A 24,583-nucleotide genomic window follows, 5' to 3' on the forward strand; every position below is an offset into this window, starting at 1 on the left:
AACCTTCTCTTGTCTGACAAAAATCTGCCTAGCACCCAGCTCTGAGACGAGCAGCATTTCTGTGCTCATTCCCATGACCTGACAAGAACTCCTAGCACCGACAGTTATGCTAGAAGCAGTTGAGAGAAAAGCAACTCACCAGACACCTTTTCAACTGCTGAGGAACATACTAGCAAGGATCTACTTAGCACAGTATCAGGGTGGGGCAGGGAAGGTACCAGGGGCCTTTGGAACAGCTGCTAAAGAGATTCCAAACCATTGGGCAAGCAGCTCTATATTCCAAAAGGCATGGATAAGGGAGATATCCCTTTTATCAACAAAGTGGAGAACAGAGATTGTACTGTTCACATGAGCCCTCTAGGTCCAGGTCTGGGAATAACAGGGCCTCCTCTTGTGACTAGAGCTGAGAATGAGCTCAGTGGGAAGTAGAGTGGATTCTTGGAAGGCCCTTGCTGGTCAGCAGAGAGCAATCTGCCTAGTAGGAGCCAGGCTTCCTACATTGGGGACAATGCATGCTCTAAGACAGGATGGCTAAGTGGCCTGGCTGTGGGTGTACAGCAGACCTAGACAGCAAGAAATCACAGACAAAACAGTCATGCATAGGTTACCATCCTGGGACACAAGATGCCTGGGGATACCTACTGTGCCTCTGGAGAAGTAATTGGAGGGGTGAGCCCAGTCTGGAGGACAACGGTGTACCAAAACTTTCTGCAATGCTGCCACTCATGGAGTGGAAGGCTAAGACTGTGATGTCCCTTATCCCAAAGCTGGCTGAGAAGAAGCAGGCCTGAGCACATACCCAGCTCTCTTACCTACCACACATGCCTGGCCCAGGTCTGTGCTCAATGAGAAAGCAGTACCTGACTCATTGTGGCCCAGTATATCATAATCAGACTTACTGAGGATCCAAACATTCACAGATTTCCTCTTCAGTAAGAGGATTTGCTTTGTGCTCATAAAGCCAAGGCACTTTCTGCTCAGTAGCCATAATCCCCAGTGGTCTGGAGCTATACCATGGGTAGAGCAACCAGGTGGCTTCACACAGCACCATACATGAAAGGACTGGCTTGCCTCAGTTTTCCCCAGAATCAACAGTTCCCATATAAAAACCCTTAACACAAAACAAAACAAGACAGGTTCTCACTGTGTAACACTGGCTGACCTAGAACACACTGCGCAGACCAGGCTGACCTTGACCTCAGAGATCTGCCCACCTCTGCCTCTCAAGTGCTGGTCTTAAAGGCAAACAGGGCTATACCTGGCTCCCAGCTAGGAATATTAAGAACTGTTATTAAAACTTATCAAGGGCCGGGCGGTGGTGGTGCACGCCTTTTCGGGAGGCAGAGGCAGGCGGATCTCTGTGAGTTCGAGGCCAGCCTGGTCTACAAGAGCTAGTTCCAGGACAGGAACCAAAAGCTACAGAGAAACCCTGTCTCGAAAAAAAAAAAAAAAAATTATCAAGGTAGACAGTATGCTGGAAGGATAGCTCGGCGGTTAAGGGCACTGATAATTCTTTCAAGTCTGATTCCCAGCACCCATGTGGTGCTTATAACTCCATTTCCAGGGGATCTGGCCCCCTCTTCTTGACCCCATGGACACCAGGCACACATGTGGTATACACACATACAGATACAGGCACACATGTGGATACACACATACAGGTAAAAAGAACCACTAACATACAAAAATGATTTAAAAAAAAAAAAAGAGTGCTGGTACATGCCTTTAATCCTAGCACTCAAGAAGCAGAGACAGGTGGACTTCTGTGAGTTCGAGGCCAGCTTGGTCTACAGAGTGAGTCCCAGGATTACACATAGAAACCCTGTCTCGAAACAAACAAAATAACAACAACAACAAAAAAAAAAAAAAACTAAACTAAACAAAACAAAAAACTTAGCAAGGCTGGGTGCAGCTTAAGATGCCCAAAGCCCTCAACTGTCTGGCCAGGACTGGCTGGCTCACTAGAGTTGAAGACAGCCAGACTGGCTCACTAGAGTTGAGGACACAGTTGCAATGAGACATCTGCACTGCACCTGAGGAAAATTGGGTATCACACAGACACGGAGAGGGAAGGCACCAAAGCAGCAGTGACAGGCAGGAAGAGACCTCATGAGGTGGTGAGAGAGCACATGCTTCTCTGTCAGGCTCTCCAGCTCCACCTTTGTCTTTGTCTTTGTGGTGGCTCCACAGTCACTCCTGTGTGCTGGGACACACAAACCATGGCACTTATAGGGCCCATTTGTCTTTTCTCTGAGAATCCACTCAGGTCATTTGCTTCTGGGTTTCTCCCAGTCTGAATCTATCTGGAGCTGCTATGAACAAGGAGGTCCTGCCTAGCCCTACGGGGCACTAGTGGAGTCTAAATCACTCCTGACCTCAGTCTTCACAGGACCTTGATCCTAGAGCACTACTCTGATGTATCTGGTCGCTGAATAGTCAAAAATGTCCAAATCTGTTCTCAGTTACCTCCCACTGAGGTCTACAGGTGCTTAAGGGTTTGTTAACCATAGTCATGTGATATGAGGACCTCTGTCCATTCCCTGAGGTCCTTGCTGTCACTTGCAGAAACAGACTCCCCAGTAATTGAAAGCAGTCGCCTACCTGGATAATGTCCATGAGTTTTTGCAGCCCAGCCGTGTTGGTGAACACACCAGGACCTGTGGAGCATGGGAGAGTTGGCATCCACACAAGCAGAAGAGACTGAGTCCCACATTAAAAGGAGTCAGCACAGATTTACTTAAGTTCTACCTCACATCTGCTGAAGCAACCAGACTCCCCATAACCAAGATCAAGGACAGGATGCTAAGGAAGGCAGATGACCTGTTCTTCCTGGTGTCAAGGAGCAGTCACACGGGGAATCTCCCCAAAGGAGTACAGGCTTCCAGATAACTGCGAGGTCCAATGGTGGGGGGGGGCTGCTGTCCCCTAGCGCATAGCAGACACTGCCGCATGCAGTACTGCAGACCTCACCTCACTCCACAGAACAGCCCATAATAACACTGCCCTAGCATGGAGAGATGACTCAGAAGTTAAGAGCACTGGCTGTTCTTCCAGAGGACCTGGGTTCAATTACCAGCACCCACATGGCAGCTCACAACTGTCTGTAAATTCAGTTCCAGGAGATCTGACACCTTCACACAATGCACATAAAATAAAATAAAATAAAATAAAATAAAATAAATCATTAAAAAAAAAAGAACACTATCCTTTGGAAACTGGATCTCCCAAAGTAAGAGGAAATTGGGGCTGGTAGCTAGGGGGAGAAGTCAGAGAGGACCACATCTCACTTAATCCACTAAGATCTCTGATATTCCTTCGTAAAAGGTGACTAACTAGGACATACTATAGTAAGAAACCAAACATAGGGAGCTGAAGAGATGATGGCTCAGGGGTTAAGAACACTAACTGTTCTTCCAGAGGTCCTGAGTTCAATTCCCAGCAACCACGTGGTGGCTCACAATCATCTATAATGAATTTCGGTACCCTCTTTTTTTTTTTTTTCGAGACAGGGTTTCTCTGTGGTTTTGGAGCCTGTCCTGGAACTAGCTCTTGTAGACCAGGCTGGTCTCGAACTCACAGAGATCCGCCTGCCTCTGCCTCCCAAGTGCTGGGATTAAAGGCGTGCGCCACCACCGCCCGGCTTCGGTACCCTCTTTTGTCATGCAAGCAGAGCATAAATAAATCTAAAAGAGAAAGAAAGAAAGAAAGAGAGAGAGAGAGAGAGAGAGAGAGAAAGAGGAAGAAAGGAGGGAGGGAGGAAAGAAAGAAAGAAAAAGAAAGAAAGAAAGAAAGAAAGAAAGAAAGAAAGAAAGAAAGAAAGAAAGAAAGAAAAATGGGAAAGCTGCCAAAGAGCATAAGGTTGGCCAAATGTCACTGCTGCCTCCGCGTCTCCATCAGAAAGAGGAAGCTAGCTGGACTCTGGCCAATCCTGTAATCTTAGAACTCTAGAGACAAAGGCAAGAGGATCAAGTTCAAAGCCGAGATATATAGCAAGAACTTTTCCCAGAAATCCAAGGGCTAGGGATGGAGCATTGACTACCATGAATGAGATCCTGGGCTCACTCTCCAGAACTACCCAACAATAAATAAACGAGCACGCAGGGTGAGTTGGTTGGGAGCTTCACTGACTGGATTCTTGTTCATGAGGAGGGCATGACAGTGACCTGTTGACACTGGGAGCCAAGTGCTACTACTCTGCAACCTGTGCTGACTGCTGGACATGGAACAATAACCCCCACCCTGTTCTTCTACAAGAAAACCACTAGCCTGGCATACTCCTCCATACAGGCAACCCAAGACTCACGTCCTGCCAGGTGCTGGATTATCTGGTCCAGTGATTCCAAAATGCAGCCTTTGGTTTGAAATGTTATTTGGGCTTCAGCAAACAGCTCAAAGATGTAGCTGCCAATGAGAAGAACAGAAGCTTGAGACTGAGGAGGCAAGGTTGTGGTTTTTGTGAACCTACAAGGTGGGTGGCCTTCAATTTTCTTGCACTCAGCAATAATTGCTGAGTACTTCAACAAGGCCAGCATTGGGGATAAGATGCTTCTCCTTTCAGTAATCTCCTGGTAGGCAGAGGACAGTGAGTTACTGTCATGAGAATCACGACCCACTAAGGAAAACACCAGGCACCTGGGCGAGAGACCACCATCGGGGCTGGCCTGAGTACAGGTCCTTAGAGGCAATAACTCTGGGTAGTAACTCTAAGAACCTTGGGAAGAGATGCCACAGAATAGGGGAGGCTGTGGCAGGGTCTTCAGGTGCAGGTAGAGAAGGCCAAGAAGGCACACTAGAACCTAGGTCAGGTTGGTGTATCTGGCTTATCTGGAAGTAAGTGGGAGTACCCAGGTTAGTGCTCAGGGGAACAAAATGGTTCAGGGAGACGGTAGAAAGCTCTAGACTCCAGAAAATGCTTTAACATCCATTACCCAGACCAGGTCCTAGCACAGCTACTGGCTGTGTGCCCATAGGAGCAACCCGTCAGCCCCAGCTAGAATCTCTCCAGGCTACCTACAATTGTTCAGAAAAAACAATCCAAGAGCCCTAAATAGGCCTCAGTGATAGCACAGACAGTCCCAAAGAAAAAAAGTCTAGTTCTAACTGGTACTTAATGTATCAACAAGGGGCCAGAGAGAGTTGGAGGAAAAAGCTGGAGGAGACACTGTGCAGTAGTTTGTGTTGTTACTCCCAATGTTTTCAATGACTACATAAAAAAGCTGGCAACTGGGAGGCAGAGGCAGGCGGATCTCTGTGAGTTCGAGACCAGCCTGGTCTACAGAGCTAGTTCCAGGACAGGCTCCAAAACCACAGAGAAACCCTGTCCCGAAAAACCAAAAATAAAAAAAAAAAAAAAAAGCTGGCAACTGAGCCGGGCAGTGGTGGCACACGTCTTTAAACCCAGCACTCAGGTGGCAGAGACAGGCAGATCTCTGTGAGTTTGAGGCCAGCCTGGTCTACAAAGCAAGTTCCAGGACAGGCCCCAAAGCTACAGAGAAACTCTGTCTGGAAAAATCAAAAAAGGAAAGGGAAAGGGAAAGGGAAAGGGAAAGGAGAGAGAGAGAGAGAGAGAGAGAGAGAGAGAGAGAGAGAGAGAGAGAGAGAGAGAGAGAGAGAGAGAGATGGCTCAGTGGTTAAGAGTGCTTGCTCCTTTTCCAGAGGACCTGAGTTTGGTTTCTAAAACCCATATAGGGTAGCTCACGACTATATCTCTAGATCCAAGATATCCAACACCCTCTTCTAAACTTCACAGCCACCAGCACACGTAGCACACATTTACACAGACACACACACACAGAAAGAAAAATAAATCCTTTTTAAAAACCTGGTAACTCTTCTTAAGCCTTGAAAATTGAAACCAGACCCCACTGCTGGGTGAAGTACTCAGATAGAATCTCGTGAGAACACTACCTCCAACCCTGAACAGGACTTGGGGTAATAAGGTCAGCATCTGTCCCTCACCTTCCAGGTTTGGTGACTCCTTTGTCATCCCCAGGCAGCTGGACAGCATCAATAGCCCCCTCCAAGCGAAGCAGGATCACTGTGGATCAAGGGCACATCAGGGGCATGCCTCCCGTTCAGCCCAAGGGGAAGGAGGAGAAACACTTACTCTTCAGCTTTGCGATGTCTTCCAGCTCCATGTTGAACCCTAGGTGAGAAAATAGGTATACAATTCCTCAGGGTTCTAGCTTCAAGAACCAGGGTTCCCAGTGTGGTAGAAAGGGTAGGTGGGTGAGAGGTTAGGTGGGATCCACATTTGAATTGGACACAACAGTATGAGCCCACGTTCACATTTAGAAATACACATAAATACATCCATGCACAGAGGTTCTTCATACTCTGCTCCCAAAAGTCTTAAAAATAATTAATGGGCAGTAATCATCAGCATGTGCCCACATGCGCTCAGACAGAACATATGAGGACATATGAGGATAGAGAAGAGAATGAAACATCGGAAGGAAAGCCAGGGCTTGCTGGAGGCGGGAAGCAGTAGGGTATCACAAGCACAGTGGCTAAGCGAGGTTAGCAGGACACAGAATACCTTCAAGAGGATTGCAGTGGGATACTGAGCCAACCACAGATGAGTAATGATTAATATTGGTTAATATTGTCAACCTGATAAGCTTGAGAATAAGCTAGGACAAAAATCTCTGGTCATGTCTGTTCATAAAAGAAGTTTCTAGGAAGAGCCATTCCACTGGCTAAAGTTCTAGACTAAATAAAAAGTAAAAGGTGACCAAAGAGAGAGAGAGAGAGAGAGAGAGAGAGAGAGAGAGAGAGAGAGAGAGAGAAGCAAAACGCAGGGTGTGGTGGTGTGGTGCACACCTAGGAGGCAGAGACAAGAGGATTTCTGTGAGTTCCAGGCCAGGTTGGTCTACGTAGAGATCCAGTACAGCCAGGGCTACATAGAGAAACCCTGTCTCAAGAAAGAAAAAGTGAGGTTCAATAGCATCTCTCTTGCTCTCTTCCCTCTCATTCCCTCCCTTCTCCCCTCACTTTTGAGTCCTGACTATAAACTCACCAGCTGCTCAAGCCCTTGTCACTACAAAGCCCCAGTTATGATGGGTTGTACTCTAAGAATGTGAACCAAGATAATTCTTCCTTCCTAAGTTGCTTTGGTTAGGTATTTTGTTATGACAAGGAGAAAAATAATCAATGTTCAGACATGCTATTTATGTTCCCCTCTGAAGACAGCAATCACTAATTTAGAATCAACTCAAGCTTTCAGAACTGAAATGGGCAGTATGTGTTCATCTTTTCCACTATGAACAGTGCCACCACAGAGCTGACAAATCTTTACATTATTGCTGCTATAAAATTAAAGGGCTGAATGAGACATCACCACCTTGAGATAACTGATAATTACTGAATCTAGGCATCAAATAGTCACAATATTACCAAAGAAAAGGAAGGAGAAGGTAGCCATGAGCCATTAAAGATGAATTAGAAGCCGGGTGGTGGTGACACACGCCTTTAACCCCAGCACTTGGTAAACAGAGGCAGGCAGATCCTGTGAGTTCAAGGCCAGCCTGGTCTACAAGAGCTAGTTTCAGGACAGCTACGGCTATTACACAGAGGAACCTTGTCTTGGAAAAAAAAACAAAACAAACAACAACAACAAAAAAGATGAATTAGAAGTTGGGTAAGAGACCACTCAGAGAAGTAGAGCTATGGCTTGATGGCCAACCTCCTTCTTGATTGGTAGCAGTTCCCTGGGTGTTCAGTTCATCATGTATCTTATAAGTGATCTATTTTCTTTTGTGTGTGCTGTATGCATATATACCTGAGTGCATATCCATGTCTATCAGCACTTGTGTACATAGTGCCCAAAGGACGATAACAGTTGTCTTCCTCAATTGCTCATCAGCTTAATTTCCTTAAAAGAAGGTCTCTCACTGAACCTGAAACTCAGTGTTTTGGCTAGGCTGCCAGGCCAGTGAGCTACCAGAATTCACCTGTCTCTGTATCTGTAACACTGTGGTTATAAACCAAAGCAGCCAGAGATGACTTTTTTTTTTTTTTTTGTTGATTTCCTGTACCTACTCTTTGCTTTAAAATTAAAAGCAGGGCCAGGTGGTGGTGGCGCACGCCTTTAATCCCAGCGCTTGGGAGGCAGAGGCAGGTGGATCTCTGTGAGTTCGAGACCAGCCTGGTCTACAGAGCTAGTTCCAGGACAGGCTCCAAAACCACAGAGAAACCCTGTCTCGAAAAACCAAAAAAAAAAATTAAAAGCAGGGCTGGGTATGGTGATGTATGCCTTTTAATCCCAGTAGGCAGGCGAAGCAGATCTCTGAGGCATGCCTGGTCTATATAGCGAGTTCCAGGACAGCCAGGATAATCTGAGAGACCCTGTCTCAAAAAACAACAAACAAAACAAAACAAAAAATTAGCTAGGAAAAGATTAAAGACTTCAGGAAACACTGGAAGTATGGCTGGAGACAGCTCAGTTGTCAGAATGCTTACCTAGTATGCACAAAGTGCTGGGTTTGATCTCAGCACCAAATAAACCAGGAATGGTGGCCTAAGTTTAAAATCTCAGCACCTGGGAGGTAAAGGGAAGAGGACCCAAAGCTAAAGCCCATCCTTTCTTTCCTACATAAGCTTGAGGCCAGTCTGAGGGACATGAAACTCTTGTCTCAAAGAAAAGAAAATGAAAAGGACTGAAAGCATCCAAAGAGGCAGTCCTCCCTGGTCTACGAAGATGCTATACAGCATTTTCCTACAACTGAAACAAGCCACCCAGGAGGGAAGAGGGAAGTTCATAAGACTCAGGAAGTACACAGAACTTAAAAGTCTCAGAAAGTTGAAATGTACAAGAGTCACAAAGTCCCTCCTCAAGATTGCACAGGCAGCAACAACTGCTAGGGAGAAGAGGCTTTTGCCCCTTGAGTACCCTTTACTCATGTGGCCCACTGTCATTCTTGTCTGTTTTTGAGACAGGGTCTCTCTATCTAGTCTGACTGTCCTGGAACTAATCTAATCTAATCACTAAATTAGATTGGGTAGAAGTATTTCTTTGGTCTGTTATTGGTGCCTTATCTGGGATGAACAGATAGGAAGTCACACAACAGGAACTCTGAAACCAAGTCTCTCAGCAAACTCTTATCACAGAGAGCTATCTAGACTGCACTGATGCAGAAGATACTTCTAAGATGATAGGCCTCCAATAGGCCCAGGCTCCACTCCTAAGACATGCCTCCAAAAGGCCCAAGCGCCACTTTTCAATTTTTGGTCATAAATCTTACCTGAGCTGGGCATGTCTGCACTGAACTCCAGCTGGAGTTCACTCTGCTGAGCCACCCGGGCTTGCTCTTCCAAAACCTGGTTGACAGCCTCCAGTCCTGAAGCCAGATCACGGGGTGTCAGGTCAAAGGAGGCCGACTCTTCACATATCTTCTCCTGAGGGCCAAAGTAAACCCATGTTATGGCAGAGGGGGGCAGAATGGGAACTCCAGGAAGCAGAAGTGAAGATGTAAGAGCAACAGAAAGACAACGGCCAAGTCCCCAGAGTCCCGGCTCCTGGCCTCTAAAGTAAAGCCGAAGCTGATCCAAAGATGGTTCACTGCCCTCACCAATATTTTAAAAGATTATTTCACTTTAGTTACCAAATATTTTTTAATTGGATTATTTATCAGAAAAAGCAGTATTTTGGGCTTCAAAAGTCGGAAGATACCACAAATCAGCTCAAGAATTCCCATAGCAACAGTTGCCCGGAGCCAAGTAGGAAGTAAGGTCATGCTTGGGGTGGGGTGGACCTGGCTCTCTGGCAGTCTCCTCCCAGGCTTCATAGCAGCTAAGGATGAGAAAGTTCATTCCACACAACCCCGAGGAAGCAGGGACAACAGAGACAGGGGTAACATGAAAAGGACAAGGGACCCAGGAGGGCCTCCAGGAACCACTCACTCTTGTTGCTATTGGCACCAAAAATGAGCAGCTGTTGCTACAGAAGTTTCCTAAGGGTCGAGCCAAGTAGCCTAAAGAGCGGAGGCATGTAGGGAAGACAACAGAGTATGGTAACGCGATGATGGGGCCGGGAGAGCCCTACCAACTGGCCAAAAGGGCAGAAGCCCAGTAAGAGGTTCACATATGGACCCTGCACCTAAGGCACACAAAAAGCCCAACTGGCCAGTCTCTGGCCCAGGTGAGGCCACTGATAGATCACAGGGGAGCAGCAGCACCTGGGTCCAAGGCAGAGTTTCTCCAGAAGACATCTGGCAAGCTGGGAGAGACAGGAAATGCTTTGTATAGAAGTCAAGGGAACTCACCACATTATGGGCTTCATCAAAGATCACGACCGTCCCCTTCAGGTCAATGTTGTGTGCCTTACGACTCTACAAAGAAGGGAAGATACCACAGGCTGGAGTATACACAGGAAAAGAGGTAACCTGAGGCATGAGGTGGGCACCAATCATTATAAACAGGACACACACACACACAAAATGGAAGAAAGAACAAAGGTTCTCTCTTGTACTCCACTATGAAGATTGGCACTCGCTGCAAGCTGTCTATGGAAAACAGATTTATAATACGTGCTGCGGAATACTGTGCTGTGAAGATGTGTCGCTGTGACTGGTGTAATAAAGAGCTGAATGGACAACAGCTAGGCAGGAGAGACAGGCGGGACTTCCAGGCAGAGAGAGGAAGCTAGGGGACAGAATCTAGGTGTATGGAAGACACCAATGGGACATCAGACATACAGGACAGAAGAAAGGTAGTTAGAAAGAAGCCTAAGCTAAGGCCAAGCTTTCATAATTAGTAAGTCTCTGTGTTGTTATTTGTGGGCTGGTGGTCCCAATAAGAAAGTACTATTACAAGTACCTACCCAAACCTAACCAAAGTTGGATACTTGTGGCCATATGTATAGAGTATGTGGTACAGTACTGTTGATGGATGGGTATTCCAACAAGATGGCTAGGCAGGAAAAAAAATCGCCTCTAAGCCTGATGACCTGATTCCTATCCCTAGAACCTACAAGACAGCAGAGGAAGAGAACTGGACCTACAAGTTAAGTGGACAGTTATATTTTTGTTTTGTTTTGTAACATTAGGCACCAAACCAGGCTCAACTGCTCTACCACTAAGCTTGGGCTGGCCTTGCTCTCATGATATTTCTGCCTCAGTCTCCAGAGTGCTGAGAATACAGGAATTCATTACCATGCCAGCACCACAGCTATGTTTTTTTTTTTTGGAAAGATTTATTTTTATTAGCCGAGCAGTGGCGGTGCAAACCTTTAATCCCAGGACTTGGAAGGCAGAAGCAGGTGGATCTCTGTGGGAAAAAAAGATTTTATTGTATGTGTCTGGGTGTTTTGACAGTATGTACATCTGTGGACTACATGCATGCAGTACCCACAGAGGCCAGGAGGGCATCAGATCCCCTGGAACTCTAGTAAGAGAGTTGTGAGATACCCTGGGTTCAGGGAAATCAAACCCAGGTTCTCCAGAAGAGAAGCCAGTGCTCTTAACCACTGAGACATCTGTCCAGTACCACAGCTAGGTTTTGACAGATGTGGGTTTTGTATAAACACCTCACTGCTGACAGTTTCTACTATAGGGATATTCCTGGACCTGCTTCCCACTTCTGGTATTTGTAAGTAAGCTCCAGCGACAGCACACCTAAGTTTAAGGACTTCATTTCCCCAGAAGGCAGCACTTGGCAAACTATGTTGACAGAGCTACTGCATGGTCCACACGTCCACCAGCCACAGCCGGGACTTCCAGTTGCCCTACACTTCATACAGGGTTTCTCTTGTGTAACAGTCCTAGCTGTCCTGGAACAAGCTCTTACAGACTGGCCTTGAACTCACAAAAATCCACCTGCCTCTACTCAACGAGAATTAATGCTAAAAAAAAAAAAAAATTAACAGTAGAAGTACCAAAGATGTCTCAGAAGGTAAGGCATATAACAGCCAAGCCTTGAGTTCAATCTCTGAGACCACATTGTAGGAGAGAACCAGCTCTAGCAAGTTGTTCTCTTACCTCCACGTGTGCACTATATACTATATGTACATATGTATATGTACATACACACACATACTTCACAACTTTCTTTTAAATTTAACTAATACTACTGAAAAGGAAAAGCTGATGTTAGAGTTTATACTAATCTCTCAAGAGTGTGATATACACACTTTAACTCTAGCAATCAGGAGGCAGAGGCAGACAAATTTCTGTGAATTCCAGGCTAGCCAGGGCTACACAATGAGACCCTGTCTCAAAATAATAAAACATTAATTTTCCTAATTCTTTCAAAGAGTCTAAGCTTGAAATTTTGATGAAGTCTAACTTTTTAATTTTTCTTTATGACTAATACTATGAAAATGAGTATGAAATAAGAGTCTCCAGCCTCAAGCCAGGCACAGAGTCACACACCTATAGTGAGTATGGAAGAAGAATCTCCAGCCTCAGCCAGGCACAGAGTAACACACCTATAACTCCACACTCAACAGGACAGTGACTTCAAGCTAGACTAGGATATAGAGATGATGTTCCAAAAATTAAAAAAAAATTATCAAAACCAAATAAATAAACAAAATCTCAACGTACACTGTAGCTGCATAGACTCCCCTACTCCAAGAAATTTCAGTCTCCGCCTTTGCATTTAGACTTGCATAGTGAGAAGGAGTAAGACTCATTTTTTCCAAATAAATACCCACCTATTCCAGCACTATATTTTGAAGATCAGATAAAAACCCCACTGAACTCCTTTGGTGAGTATGTTGGAAACCTATGGTAACCACTACTTCACTGAGCTGTGCACACGTACCTGCCATTCTGGATTTTGCAGTGATTGCTAACCTAGTTCTTTAAAACTGCCACGCTGAGGCCAGCAAGATGACTCAGCAGGTTCCACATCCTCTGGAGTCTTCTTTCTGTCTACTCTGGTTACCTCCAACAGCATCTTCTGCTACCTACTCCCCCAAATCCAGACACAAAAATCCAAGCTCTATATGAGATGCACTGTAAGTTCTTGAGAATATTTACCACAGGGATTCAAAACAAAAGATGCCCACCAACTTACTACTGACAGTAAAGGTTACTGAACACATGGAGCATATCTTCAGCTATGAGAGCCAAGAATATTAAGAGAGTGCTTGCCTAACATGCATGAAGCCTTGGGTTTTATACCCAACATTACATAAAACAGACCTAGTAGAACATGTCTACAATTGCAGACTTCAGGAGGGTACAAGTAGGAGAATCAAAAGTTCAAGGCCACCCTCAGCTATATAGCAGGTTAGAAGTCAACTTTAGATATATTTGTCCACATGTTAGGGGGGAAAAAATCCTTTGGGACCAGCAAGAAGGTTCAGTGGATAGAGGCACTTGTCAAGTCTGAAGACCTCAGTTCAGTCTCTGGAACTCAAATGGTAGAAGGGAGAACTAACTTCTCCAAATTATCTTCTGATATCCACGCACACAATGCACATGTATTTGCACACACACGCATTTTATATATAATCTTCACTGTTGGACATAATTGAAAATGAAAATTCTAGCTATAAACCGGGCGATGGTGGCGCACGCCTTTAATCCCAGCACTTGGGAGGCAGAGGCAAGAGGATCTCTGTGAGTTCGGGACCAGCCTGGTCTACAGAGCTAGTTCCAGGACAGGCTCCAAAGCCACAGAGAAACCCTGCCTCGAAAAACCAAAAAAAAAAAAAAAAAAAGAAAATTCTAGCTATATTAAATGAAATGAGTAGTGCACAAAAAGATGCCAGACAAACAGAACATTAGGGAGGGCAAAAATGCTCAAGTTTCTGTTATCTGAACTTCCTATGGTTGTAGTGGGAGCTGCGGGCTGTGTTCCTGCCACCCCAGCTCCTGGTTAGCTTATGCCCCGAAATAACAACACACAAACTGTATTCTTTTAAACACTGCCTGGCCCATTTCTATTCATGTGTGTAGCACCCCAAGGTGCGCTTATCGGGAAGATTCTAGCCTATGTCCATCCTGGGTTGGAGCTTCATCACGCCTGCTCTGGAGCACAGCGGCATGGCGTCTGCCCCTGAGAGGAGCTGCCCTGCATCTGAGCTCACTTCCTCTTCCTCCCAGCATTCTGTTCTGTTTACTCCACCCACCTATGTTCTAACCTATGAGGGCCAAGCAGTTTCTTTTTTAATTAACCAATGACCTTCCTCCATCATATGATCTGATCTGAAAGTGACTGAGACGAACTGTCAAAACCAAGGAGGCAAACATTGGCTCTTCCCATTCTAGTTAGCCTGCCTATGCCCAGGTAGCTAAGAATGATGAACCCTTAGCTCTGGTAATTCATAGCTGACTCTGGACAGTGAAGGAAAAGAGGCCTCCTTTCCACAGTTGCTTTCTGAGGACTAACAACAAAAGTTCAGGCAGCCCCTCTAAAGCCTAGGGACAACCCTGGATAAAAGCAATCACGACCTCCTCACCTTAGCATCCAACAAGTAATTATATGGCATAAAGATGATGTCAGCTTGCTGCTTCATGTTTCGAGAAAGGTAGTATGGGCACACTCTGGATGTAAAAGGAGACAGAAGACCCTGTAAGTCCCTTCACAGGATATGCAAAAAGTGAACTATTACATGAGCACTGTGCCCTCTGATGAAGGAGGAGACTCTCATTCTGTACCCAGAGCCTCAAAGAAATTGGTACCTGGGAAAAAGGGCAGCCCATGTGATTTTTGTCAATATGTAAAGGTATCACCTGTCTTAAAATTTAATGTGTGTTGGGCTAGGTGGTACACATCTTTATTCCCAGCACTTATGAGGCAGAAGTAAGGGGATCTGATCAGGTCAGATTGATCTTAAAAATGAGCTCTGGATCATAATACTGAGTCACATACTGAGAACATTTCAAAACAAACAAACCCCCAAAACCCAAAACTCAATGGGGTCAGGGAAATGCCTCAGCAAGTAAACCACTTGCCATATAAACCTGATAACCTCAGTTCAATTCTTAGAATCCATATACAGTTGGAAAAAGAGAACCAACTCCACAAACTGTCCTCTGACACCCACACCAACCACACACACACACAATAATGGGTGTTATTAGAATGAGTTATGAGAATGTTTGCCTGACATATACAGCCCTGGGTTCAATCCCATCTACCAAATAAACCCAACCTGATGGCAAAAAATTGAAAGCTTGAAGCTCAGTTCAAGGTCATCAGGCTGCGAAATGGCTCAGGGAGTAACGTGCTTGCCATGTAAGCATCAAGAACACAGTCCATATAAAGCCAGAAACTATAATCTCAGAAAAATGGGAGACAGAGACAGGATAATTCTTCTAAGTTCTCAGGCCAGTTAGCCTGGCATAGTCAGTGATAAACAAGAGATTCTATCTTAAGGTAGAAAGCAAGAACCAGCCGGGTGGCGGTGGCATATGTCTTTAATCCCAGCACTCAGGATACAGAGGCAAGCAAATCTCTGTGAGTTTAAGGCCAGCCTGGTCTACAAGAGCTAATTCCAGGACAGGCACCAGAAGGTACCCAGAGAAATGGGGGGGGGGACCAACACCCACCCATGAGCGTACACTTACACACACTACACACACATGCAGGGTGTGTATAAAACAGGGTGGGGTGGATTCATGATCATCTTGGTCACACAGTGAACTCTAAGTCAGCTTGGATTTATTTATTTTTCTGCCTAAATAAAAAACAAGAACAAAAACAAAAAAAACCCTCCATAAAAACAAAATCTGGCCCCACTCTTGGGCACAGGCCACCAGAAACAGGCCATAGAAATAAAAGAAATATAGGAAATAAAAGAAATACAAGGAAGGAAGGAAGGAAGGAAGGAAGGAAGGAAGGAAGGAAGGAAGGAAGGAAGGAAGGAAGGAAGCTTTTTCCTTAGTATAGCAAAGTCTCAAGTCTCAATCTGTCTTTCTTTTTTGCAGTAATGGGATTGGAACCCCGGGGCTTCACACGAATCAAGCAAAAACTACACACAGCCTTGGGTGTTGAAGTTCACACCACTTCAATCTACAAAACTACAAGTCATAGATGTATAGTCAGGCTTGGCAGTGCACACCTATAATCCCAACACATGAGAGGTAAAGGCAAGAGGATCAGAAGCTGAGGGTCATTCTCAGTTACAGAGCAAACCTTGGAAGTCAGTATGGATTGAGACTGTCTCAAACAAAATCCCACAGATTTACTATCTGCAGAAGAAAGGGAGTTAAGCTTCATATACCATAAGGAAAGCCATTCATGGTAAGTCAGAGAGCATTTAGAGAATACGAACAAGCAACACTGTGCTTGTACAAGCAGACACTGTTCACAATGGTCCTCCTGGAGTGAGCTCAAGGACAGGGAACAGGAGCTGATTTCATATTTTTTACCTTACATTCCTCAGAACTGCTTAAATTTTTTTCACATTATTAGTTTCATAAACAGAAAAGAAAACACTATGTCTTCCCATATGAGAGTCATCAAGGAAGGATAAAACAGCCTTGGGCTCACAGGGAGAGGTCTCACTTGTGTTTGCTTCCATTCTTGACAAGGTCCTCAATGTCCAGGATAGGGGTAACCAACTCCTGCTCCAGGCTTTTCTCTGCAGGTAAGATATAGAGTCAGCTCATGCTCAGGATCGATCTGAGTGTCCAAAGACCCCAAGAGACACCCAAGGCACAAGAACGCCTACGAAGCAGGCAATACAGCATTCTGTAACTTTTGGACTTACCAGATTCTTTCTGGTACATCTCCCCAGGAGAGACCACAACCTGAAGTAATCTCAAGAGAACCTTGCTCTGTATTTGGGAGACAGGTAGCAGTCTAAAGTACCAATATCTCCACAAGGTCCCAAGCAGCCTGTCTACCCTTGGACATCACAAAATAGCACAGGAAAGACCACAAGCCTTCCTGAGGCAGAGTATGGCAGAGCAGTCCACAGGCTCACAGCTTTTCATCATCGTTCGCAGAGAATAAAAGATAGGCTGGGCATGGTGATGCACGCCTTTACCCAGCACTCAGGAGGCAGAGGCAGGCGGATCTCTGTGAGTTCAAGGCAGCCTGGTCAACAGAGTAAGTTCCAGGACAGCTAGGGTTGTTACACAGAGAAACTCTGTCTCTAAAAACCAATAATAATAACAACAACAATAATGAATAAATAAACAATGAATGAATGAAACAGTACTGCTTGCCCTAGCTTTCTACCAATCAGTGGACTTGAGACTGGCACGCAAAAGCTGGCACCTTGAATGCCATAAGCAGGGCACTCAGGGTAGAGTCTACCCAGTTCAACTTGTAGTCCATTCCGTTTCTTACAACAGCAGCTCAGGAATAGGAACCATCTGTGCTGGCTACAAGGCAAAAGGCAGAAAGGTCCTTAAGTAGTCAGGCAGGAAGTACAGGCAAGGCAACCAGACTAAGAGAATTCTGGGAAGAAGAAAGGCATAAAGATGCAGTCACCAGCCAGACACAGAGGAAGCAAGATGAGAATGCCTCACTGAGAAAAGGTACCAAGCCATGTGGCAAAGGATAGATAAGAATTATGGGTTAATTTAAGTTGTAAGAGCTAGTTAATAATAAGCCTGAGCTAATAGGCCAAACAGTTTATAATTAAGATAAGCCTCTGTGTGTTTCTTCGGGACTGAACGGCTGCAGGAGTGAGTAGGACAGAAATTTTTGACTACACCTGGTCCTTACAAGAAAGTAAGACAAGTAAGCCACAGGAAGCAACATAGTAAGCAGCATCTCTCCACAGCTTCTGCTTCCAGCCTCCAGGTCCCTGCCTTGAATTTCCTTCCCTGCTTCCCTAGATGATGTACCACAAACTATAAGATAAAATAAACCCTAAGAAACCTTCCTCTAGAAGCCCCCATGGGGCTGCCTCCTATTCCAAAGACAGTCAACACTGGCCAGCTAACGAGCCTGCCAGAACAGACAAGCAAGTTCACAGGTAAGCAGCCATCCAAAAGGCCAAGCAGTGAGACAACCAAAGATAAGTGCGGAAGGAGCTGGTTTGTAGCACATAAAACTAAACCAAGAAGCCTAAGACACAGAGAGGTCAGAGCTGTTAAGCCAGGTGGAATGGCTTCTTTCTCTCAAAAGGAACAGAGCCCTGAGGAAGGGGTTCAGGACCATTGCTGTGGTCAAAACTCCCTCACCCCTCAGGACCTGTGAAGGGGAAGGACAATGTAGATCAGAGTTATGATAGATGTAGATCAGAACATGAAGCTTACAAGCAGCAAAATACTGACCTACACAGCATGGAAAACTGACCAGGACTGTTCCCACAGGAACTACACCAGAACCGTCTGGCATAATGCAAAGGAACACTTATATTCACCTCCTTTGCCAGGAGTGTGACTGAAGGAAGCCAGGATGGAGCAGAGCTGAGGTGCTCACCACAGAGCCATGTCATATCTCTTATCCAAGAGGCTCAAAACAAAGATTCTGGGTGATAGGAGACCCTCTCCCCTGAGCTCAGGCTTCTGGCTTGACAGACGATGCAAAGGCCTCAATCCTAGTGCCCTGGGCACTCAATAAACATCAAAGACAATAGCCCTCAGATCACCAAAACCTTAAAACTGCTCCAGAGCCCACCTACTTCATGTGGGAATCTCAGCCTCCAAATCAGGGCAAGAAATAAAAGGAAGTCTAGTCCTATAGAGATTGAAGCCCCCAGTTACGCAGAGGTATGACTGACCCCCCAGATTACAGAAAACAATGAGGGACACAGTAAGAAGCTTGTCTTGTCACAAGCCAGCAAATAAAAGAGAGGGAGGATACAAACTCAGGGGAAGACAGATATGCTTAACTCTTGGCACCAAGTCATGACACCTGGGAGACACTGTCAACTGAGCAACTTATAGGAGACTCAGTGTCCTAGTTCTCTGGGAGACTGGTCAAAGGCATTTCTGTCAGGCATAGCCCAGGCTCCCAGACGGAAAGCAGGTACTCAATATGAACCCTGTTTGAACAGGTCACCGGATGGTGCGAGCCATTCCTGAGTGCTGGATCCTGAACTAAACCCTGTTTGAACAGGACACCGGATGATGCGAGCCATTCCTGAGTGCTGGATCCTAAACTGCATGAGCTTTTCTCCATATAACACCAATGCAGGCAACCCTCACATCCGAAAGACAGTACCCAGGTACATAGCCACTCTGTGTCCCACAGAGTAAAGCAGATAGGTTATGGTGCTACTGAACTCACCCAAACTCTGACAACAGTCGGAAAGAACAGCTTATAGGAGGTGATCTTACCGTCCACATTGTTGTAGAAGTGACAGGAGCGACTTGCTACCTTCTTGCGGCATAAATGGATCTATAAGAGGAAAGACAGAGCTCACCTAGAATGGCTAAGAAATGGTCCATCCCTGGCCCTCACCACCAGCTTCCCTATATCATTCTTCCCTGTGTTCTCTAAGCCCTGATGCAGTCCAGCAGGGAGCACAACGGCCAGGGTTAGCATCTGTAGGAGCATAATTCTGGATTCTAAGATCCAGGCGCCACCCAATCAGTAGAATCATGGAAACAGAGTGCCCCAAAGCTCACCTGCATGTGGTTACTCTCCTGCTTCTTCACTTCAGGGTGAATACACAGCTGCTCCCGGGAGCCCAGTACACACACTTTGGGCCTGACAAGAAGAAGAGCGGAAGAGTCCATGAAGAGCCTCAGAACATGCAGATTACAACATGGCCCGGCAGCATGAGATATCTCGAGACAAATGGGAGCACACAGAAAACAGAAAAGGAAACAAAAAGGCTAGAATGTGGGAAGGCAAGGAAAACCGGACAGAGCAACCTAAGGTACAAGTTCTTCCACACGAGAGCCATAGCTAGATACCAAGACTCAGATGAAGTTTGGCAAAAGGCATTCTTCTTCCATCATGGGCAAACCTGCCTTGAGGAGCCAAAGCTGACTCTACCCACAGGCAACATGACAGCCCTACAAAAAATCCAGGGTTCAAAAGCAAGGATAGTCATAAGTTCAAAGTTCAAAGCTGCTTTTTTGTTGTAATATGGGCGGCAGGGCTGCGTCCCCGGCACCCAGCTGCCCGCATGGCTAGCTTATGCCCCAAAATAATTACACGGAAACTGTATTCTTTTAAACACTGCCTGACCCATTAGTTCCAGCCTCTTATTGGCTAGCTCTTACATATTGATCTAACCCATTTCTAATATTCTGTGTAGCACCATGAGCTGGCTTACCAGGAAAGATCTTAACCTGTCTGTCTGGAGTGGGAGAATCATGGCGACTCCTCACTCGGCTTCTTTCTCCCAGCATTCTCTTCTGTTTACTCCACCCACCTAAGGGTTGGCCTATCAAATGGGCCTAGGCAGTTTCTTTATTAATTAACCAATGAAAGTAACAGATTAATACAAGACCCACCTCCATCACTTTTTCACAAGTAATGTATGTCAAAACCAGCCAGTCTCTATCTACCCAGCTGGCTGTGGATCGGTTCCAAACCAAGATCACTATCCAGATAATCTCTGAGGTGTGAACATGCTGACATACCGGTAGGAAGTGTTCCGAAGCTCACTGATGACCTGGGTTAGCTGTGAGTGAGTTCTGGAAGCATAGATGATCTTTGGGATGTCTGTGTAGCAAGCTGCACAAGCATAAGGAAAGGGTGTAGCCGTGAGGAAACATCTTCAGGTGTGTTTACAAATGCAGCACTGAGCTAACTCAGTCCTGCAGACATCCACAAACCTGATGCTAAACAGTGTGGGTTGCTATGGTACCCTAATTCCAGGAAAACAGCTCTGATCCCAGGTGTACACCCAGAATGGTAAGTAATGTGGATGACACAAAATTCTCCGCTCTTAAATTCTGCTCCAGAGACAGTGGAAGCCTAGGTGGACTGGCCCTGTCCCAGGCTCCCCTTCCCTATCATCCACACAGGAGAGCAGGAGTGATGGGGGTGGGGATGGGGAGAAAAGGGTCACCTATTGAGTCTCCACCGGCGCCAGCAGCATTCCAGGACGACAAAGACCGACTGGTGAAGAGTTCACCTTGAACTCTCTCAGCAATCTTTTGGGCAGAAACAGCATCATGGAGATGTTCCCGCCAGGCCAGTGTGGTGCAGAGGAGGCAGAGTGTCTTCCCCGTGCCTGTGGGGCTCTCTAGGATGCCATTCACTCTCTAAATGGAGTCAGCGACAATGAGAGGAAAAACGGGGTGTGGAGAAACGGGAAAAGGTAAGATGCTCTTAGATGCCCAGCCCACGCCCAGAGGACATAATTAGCTCTTGACATTTTCCACTTCTGCCCTAAAAGCCATAGGTTAAGCCTGCCCTCAGTAGGCAGGTATGGTGGTACACAGAGAGGGCAGAGGCAAGTGGATCTCTGTGAGTTGGAGGCCCGGCTGGTCTACATAATAAGCTCCAGAACACCCAGGGCTATGTAAAGAGACCTTGTCTCAGAAAACAAACAAATATACAAAAAAAGACTGCCCTCATTAGCAAAATAAATTCAGAGTATTACCCAAAACCTGACAGTATATTTCAGCCTAAAATAGTTAGATGACTAATAGGTGTCAGGTCTCAAAATAGGAAGCTGCAGTTCTGGGCCCAGGCATTCACCCTACCTAAACAGAATTTGATGGCCTACATTCCAGATATCAGATGGGAGCTGAGCAAGACATCTGAGGAAACAGTGATTAGAACACAAGAGGGCACCTTAAAAACTCAGTGAAAGTTATCTGCCCCACACACTTCTAATAGTTAAAGTTTTTTTTCATGTCTCAAACAAAAAAGTCAACCATGGTGACACAAGCCTTTAATCCCAACATTCCAAAGGCAGAGACAGACAAATCTCTGTGAGCTGGAGGCCAGCCTGGCCTATCCAGGTCAGCTATGGTGAAACAGATCCTGCCTCAAAAAATAAAGTTAAGGGCTGGAGAGATGGCTCAGAGGTTAAGAGCATTGCCTGCTCTTCCAAAGGTCCTGAGTTCAATTCCCAGCAACCACATGGTGGCTCATAACCATCTGTAAAGGGGTCTGGTGCCCTCTTCTGGCCAGCAGGCATACACACAGACAGAATATTGTATACATAATAAATAAATATTTTTTAAAAAAAAGTTAAATTAAGAAATTTAAAAAAAAAAGAAAAATCAAAGATTATTTTTTTCTTCACAGAGAGAACTGGGTATTCCAGCTCCTCCAGACCCCAAACGGAGTCACTCCTAGCCACCGAACTCAGCACAAACACCATCTACTCAGAAAGGGCACCAAGACATTCTCAGAGCTATCGCTATCTGGATTGTCTCTTTCATTCACTTGTTATAGTCTCCATTAACCTAACCAGAAGTTCTAGTGACCAAAAAATGCAGACAGAGCCTGTCTGGAATGGATGCGGGTGGGGGTGTAATGGGGTCTGCTGGAGGTGCACCGGCATTGTCCCCTCCCTAGAAGAAAAGTCGGGCTCTGTAGCTTTACCTTTTGGAGGCATTCTAGCACTCTGGTCATGTACTCCTGTTGACATTGGTAGGGCTGGAAAGGGAAGTCCACCGTCACACCATTCAGGACTACCTTGGGCATATCAAGCTATATTCAACAGGACTCAGTGGTGGGCCTATCAGACAAACCCCTCTGAACATCTCAGGGTTTCAGTCACTCCAGGCAAGCGCTGACAACATGTGGCACCAGTTTTCTCTCTGCAGAAATTCTCTACAACAAAGACAAGGAAAAGACAAGGCTTTGTAGCCACAGGCCACTACACCAATCATTTTAGGTAGCTATTGCTGTGGAGGTCAGAAGGCCTGTTATTTCCTATCAAAAGGAGCTTGGAGCTGGTCATGATGGCACACGCTTTTAATCCCAGCACTTGGAAGGCAGAGAACACTTTAATCTCAACACTCCAAAGGCAGAGACAGACAGATCTCTGTGAGTTCGAAACCAACCCTGTCTACACAATGAGTTCCAGGACAACTAGGGTTATGTAGATACGCTGTCTCAAAAAAATAAAACAATAAATAAATAAAAGAAAAATACATTTGGGAGCGGTAAAGATACCAACTGAATGATCTCCTGACTCACAAAATTCGGCCCTACTTTGAAAAAAAAAAAAAAAGCTACTTCTCAAAACAACAGGCACCTGAACAAGACCAAGTACAATCCACAATCTATGTGCTCTACCCGAAACTCTTCACAAGAAGTCCGCGACTAAGATCCTGGCAGCATCCCTCGTGGCCTGGCCCGGCACACTGAGGCGTGGAATGCCTCCTGCCTCTGTAGCTCTTAAGGTTGTGGTCATGCGCCACTCAGCCCAGGTGGACACCCAAGTGCAGATGAAGTAGCGAGCCAGGCCAAGTGTGGAGGCGCGTGCCTCTGATCCCAGCACTCGGAAGGGTTCCAGCCTGATCTACACAGTGAGTTCCAGGATAGTCGAGGCTATGTGGAGATAGATACAAGCCGGACAGGGGATGTAGCGAAACAGAATCATGGTGGGTAAAGCTGTGCAACCCTTAGCAACCACTCAACTTCTCCAGACCTCCGAGTTCACTCTCAGATGGGACTAACTGGTAGGAGAGCGTAAATCCTCCGCCTTAGAGACAGCCAAGCAAGGCGCCTCTAACTAGATTTTACTGGGACCAAGAGCCTCCCCCGCCCCAGAGTGCACCGCGGCCGCTCCAGAACCGGCAAGAGCCTGGTTTATAACCTCCATCCAGGGACCACGCAGATAAAACTGCCAGTGGCAGGAGCTAAGTGACTCCCAGCTCACTTGTCTTGGTGGGGGTGCCTTCCGGAATTCGGGTCTCGAGGGATCAAACAGCTGTGAGGACGCCTACTCCCGTGTCTTCCGCAGTAGGCTGATTAGAACTTCGCGGGCTGATCTGAGGACTGCGGCTAATAGCTGCACTTCCGCCTCCTCCTTTCCGGTCCTCTGCTTTGCCGTCCGGGCGGAAACAATTCCCCCAACCTCTCGCACTGCAGGTTCTCCCGCCTTGGGCGCCAGAAGCGCCGGTTTCGCGCAGGGGACCTGGCCGCATTTGTAGTCTAGCCAGAGCACTTACCGTTGCCATCATCTAGAATCTTGCTCATCTTGCTCGTCTTCCACGTCTGCGCCGGGCGGTGGTGGCGCACGCCTTTAATCCCAGTAGTCGGGAGGCGGAGGCAGGCGGATCTCTGTGAGTTCGAGGCCAGCCTGGTCTGACAGGAACCAAAAAAGCTACGGAGAAACCCTGTCTCAAAAACCAAAAAAAAAAAAAAAAAAAAAAAAAAAAACACGTCTGCATCGTGAGCTCAATCCTCTGTCGTCTACTAGCTCACTTGGCCAGGCCACCACCATTGTCCAAACAACTACACAGATCCTGTCTTTCTCGTGTTGCTGACCTCGCTTCACAAGAGGCATCTTTTCACAGCTGGAGCATGAGTATCATTTTTATATAAAATCCATAAATGGCTGCATCTTGCCTAGGACGCCCGATTAAGAGTCCTCACTACCTTCTCTCTCACGCTGGGTCCAGCCTATTTACCAATCAAGTCCCCACCCACCCACAGCCCCACCCCCCAGCAATCAGGGTAAATCCTAAATCTCCAGCACCTAGCACTAGTTGACAGTCTACCAGGAGCTCCAGGAAAGAGAGAGCAGTACGGTCCTTGAGGGTAGTCCTGACATCAGAGATGTTTATTTCAGGCAACCCTAATATGT

The 24,583-nt window shown here is 46.2% G+C and overlaps 1 protein-coding gene across 1 annotated transcript in view; it reads right to left on the bottom strand.

Moving 5' to 3' along the window:
• Rtel1 (regulator of telomere elongation helicase 1) overlaps positions 1-23,790 on the bottom strand; it is a 36,638-nt gene extending 12,848 nt beyond the window's left edge. Inside the window, exons 1-14 of the mRNA XM_057781509.1 lie at positions 23,654-23,790; positions 22,369-22,599; positions 20,879-21,074; positions 20,448-20,541; positions 19,482-19,563; positions 19,191-19,251; positions 16,459-16,534; positions 14,408-14,492; positions 10,263-10,328; positions 9,243-9,396; positions 6,107-6,145; positions 5,959-6,037; positions 4,304-4,401; positions 2,602-2,657 (exon numbers count right to left, since the gene is read on the bottom strand). Coding sequence (XP_057637492.1) covers positions 2,602-2,657; positions 4,304-4,401; positions 5,959-6,037; positions 6,107-6,145; positions 9,243-9,396; positions 10,263-10,328; positions 14,408-14,492; positions 16,459-16,534; positions 19,191-19,251; positions 19,482-19,563; positions 20,448-20,541; positions 20,879-21,074; positions 22,369-22,470 — 1,188 coding nt within the window. The 5' untranslated portion in view covers positions 22,471-22,599; positions 23,654-23,790. The remainder of the gene's footprint in view (positions 1-2,601; positions 2,658-4,303; positions 4,402-5,958; positions 6,038-6,106; positions 6,146-9,242; positions 9,397-10,262; positions 10,329-14,407; positions 14,493-16,458; positions 16,535-19,190; positions 19,252-19,481; positions 19,564-20,447; positions 20,542-20,878; positions 21,075-22,368; positions 22,600-23,653) is intronic.
• Between the last annotated feature and the right edge of the window lie 793 nt (positions 23,791-24,583).

Source organism: Chionomys nivalis, chromosome 9 (genome assembly GCF_950005125.1).
Source record: "Chionomys nivalis chromosome 9, mChiNiv1.1, whole genome shotgun sequence".
Taxonomy (NCBI): domain Eukaryota; kingdom Metazoa; phylum Chordata; class Mammalia; order Rodentia; family Cricetidae; genus Chionomys; species Chionomys nivalis.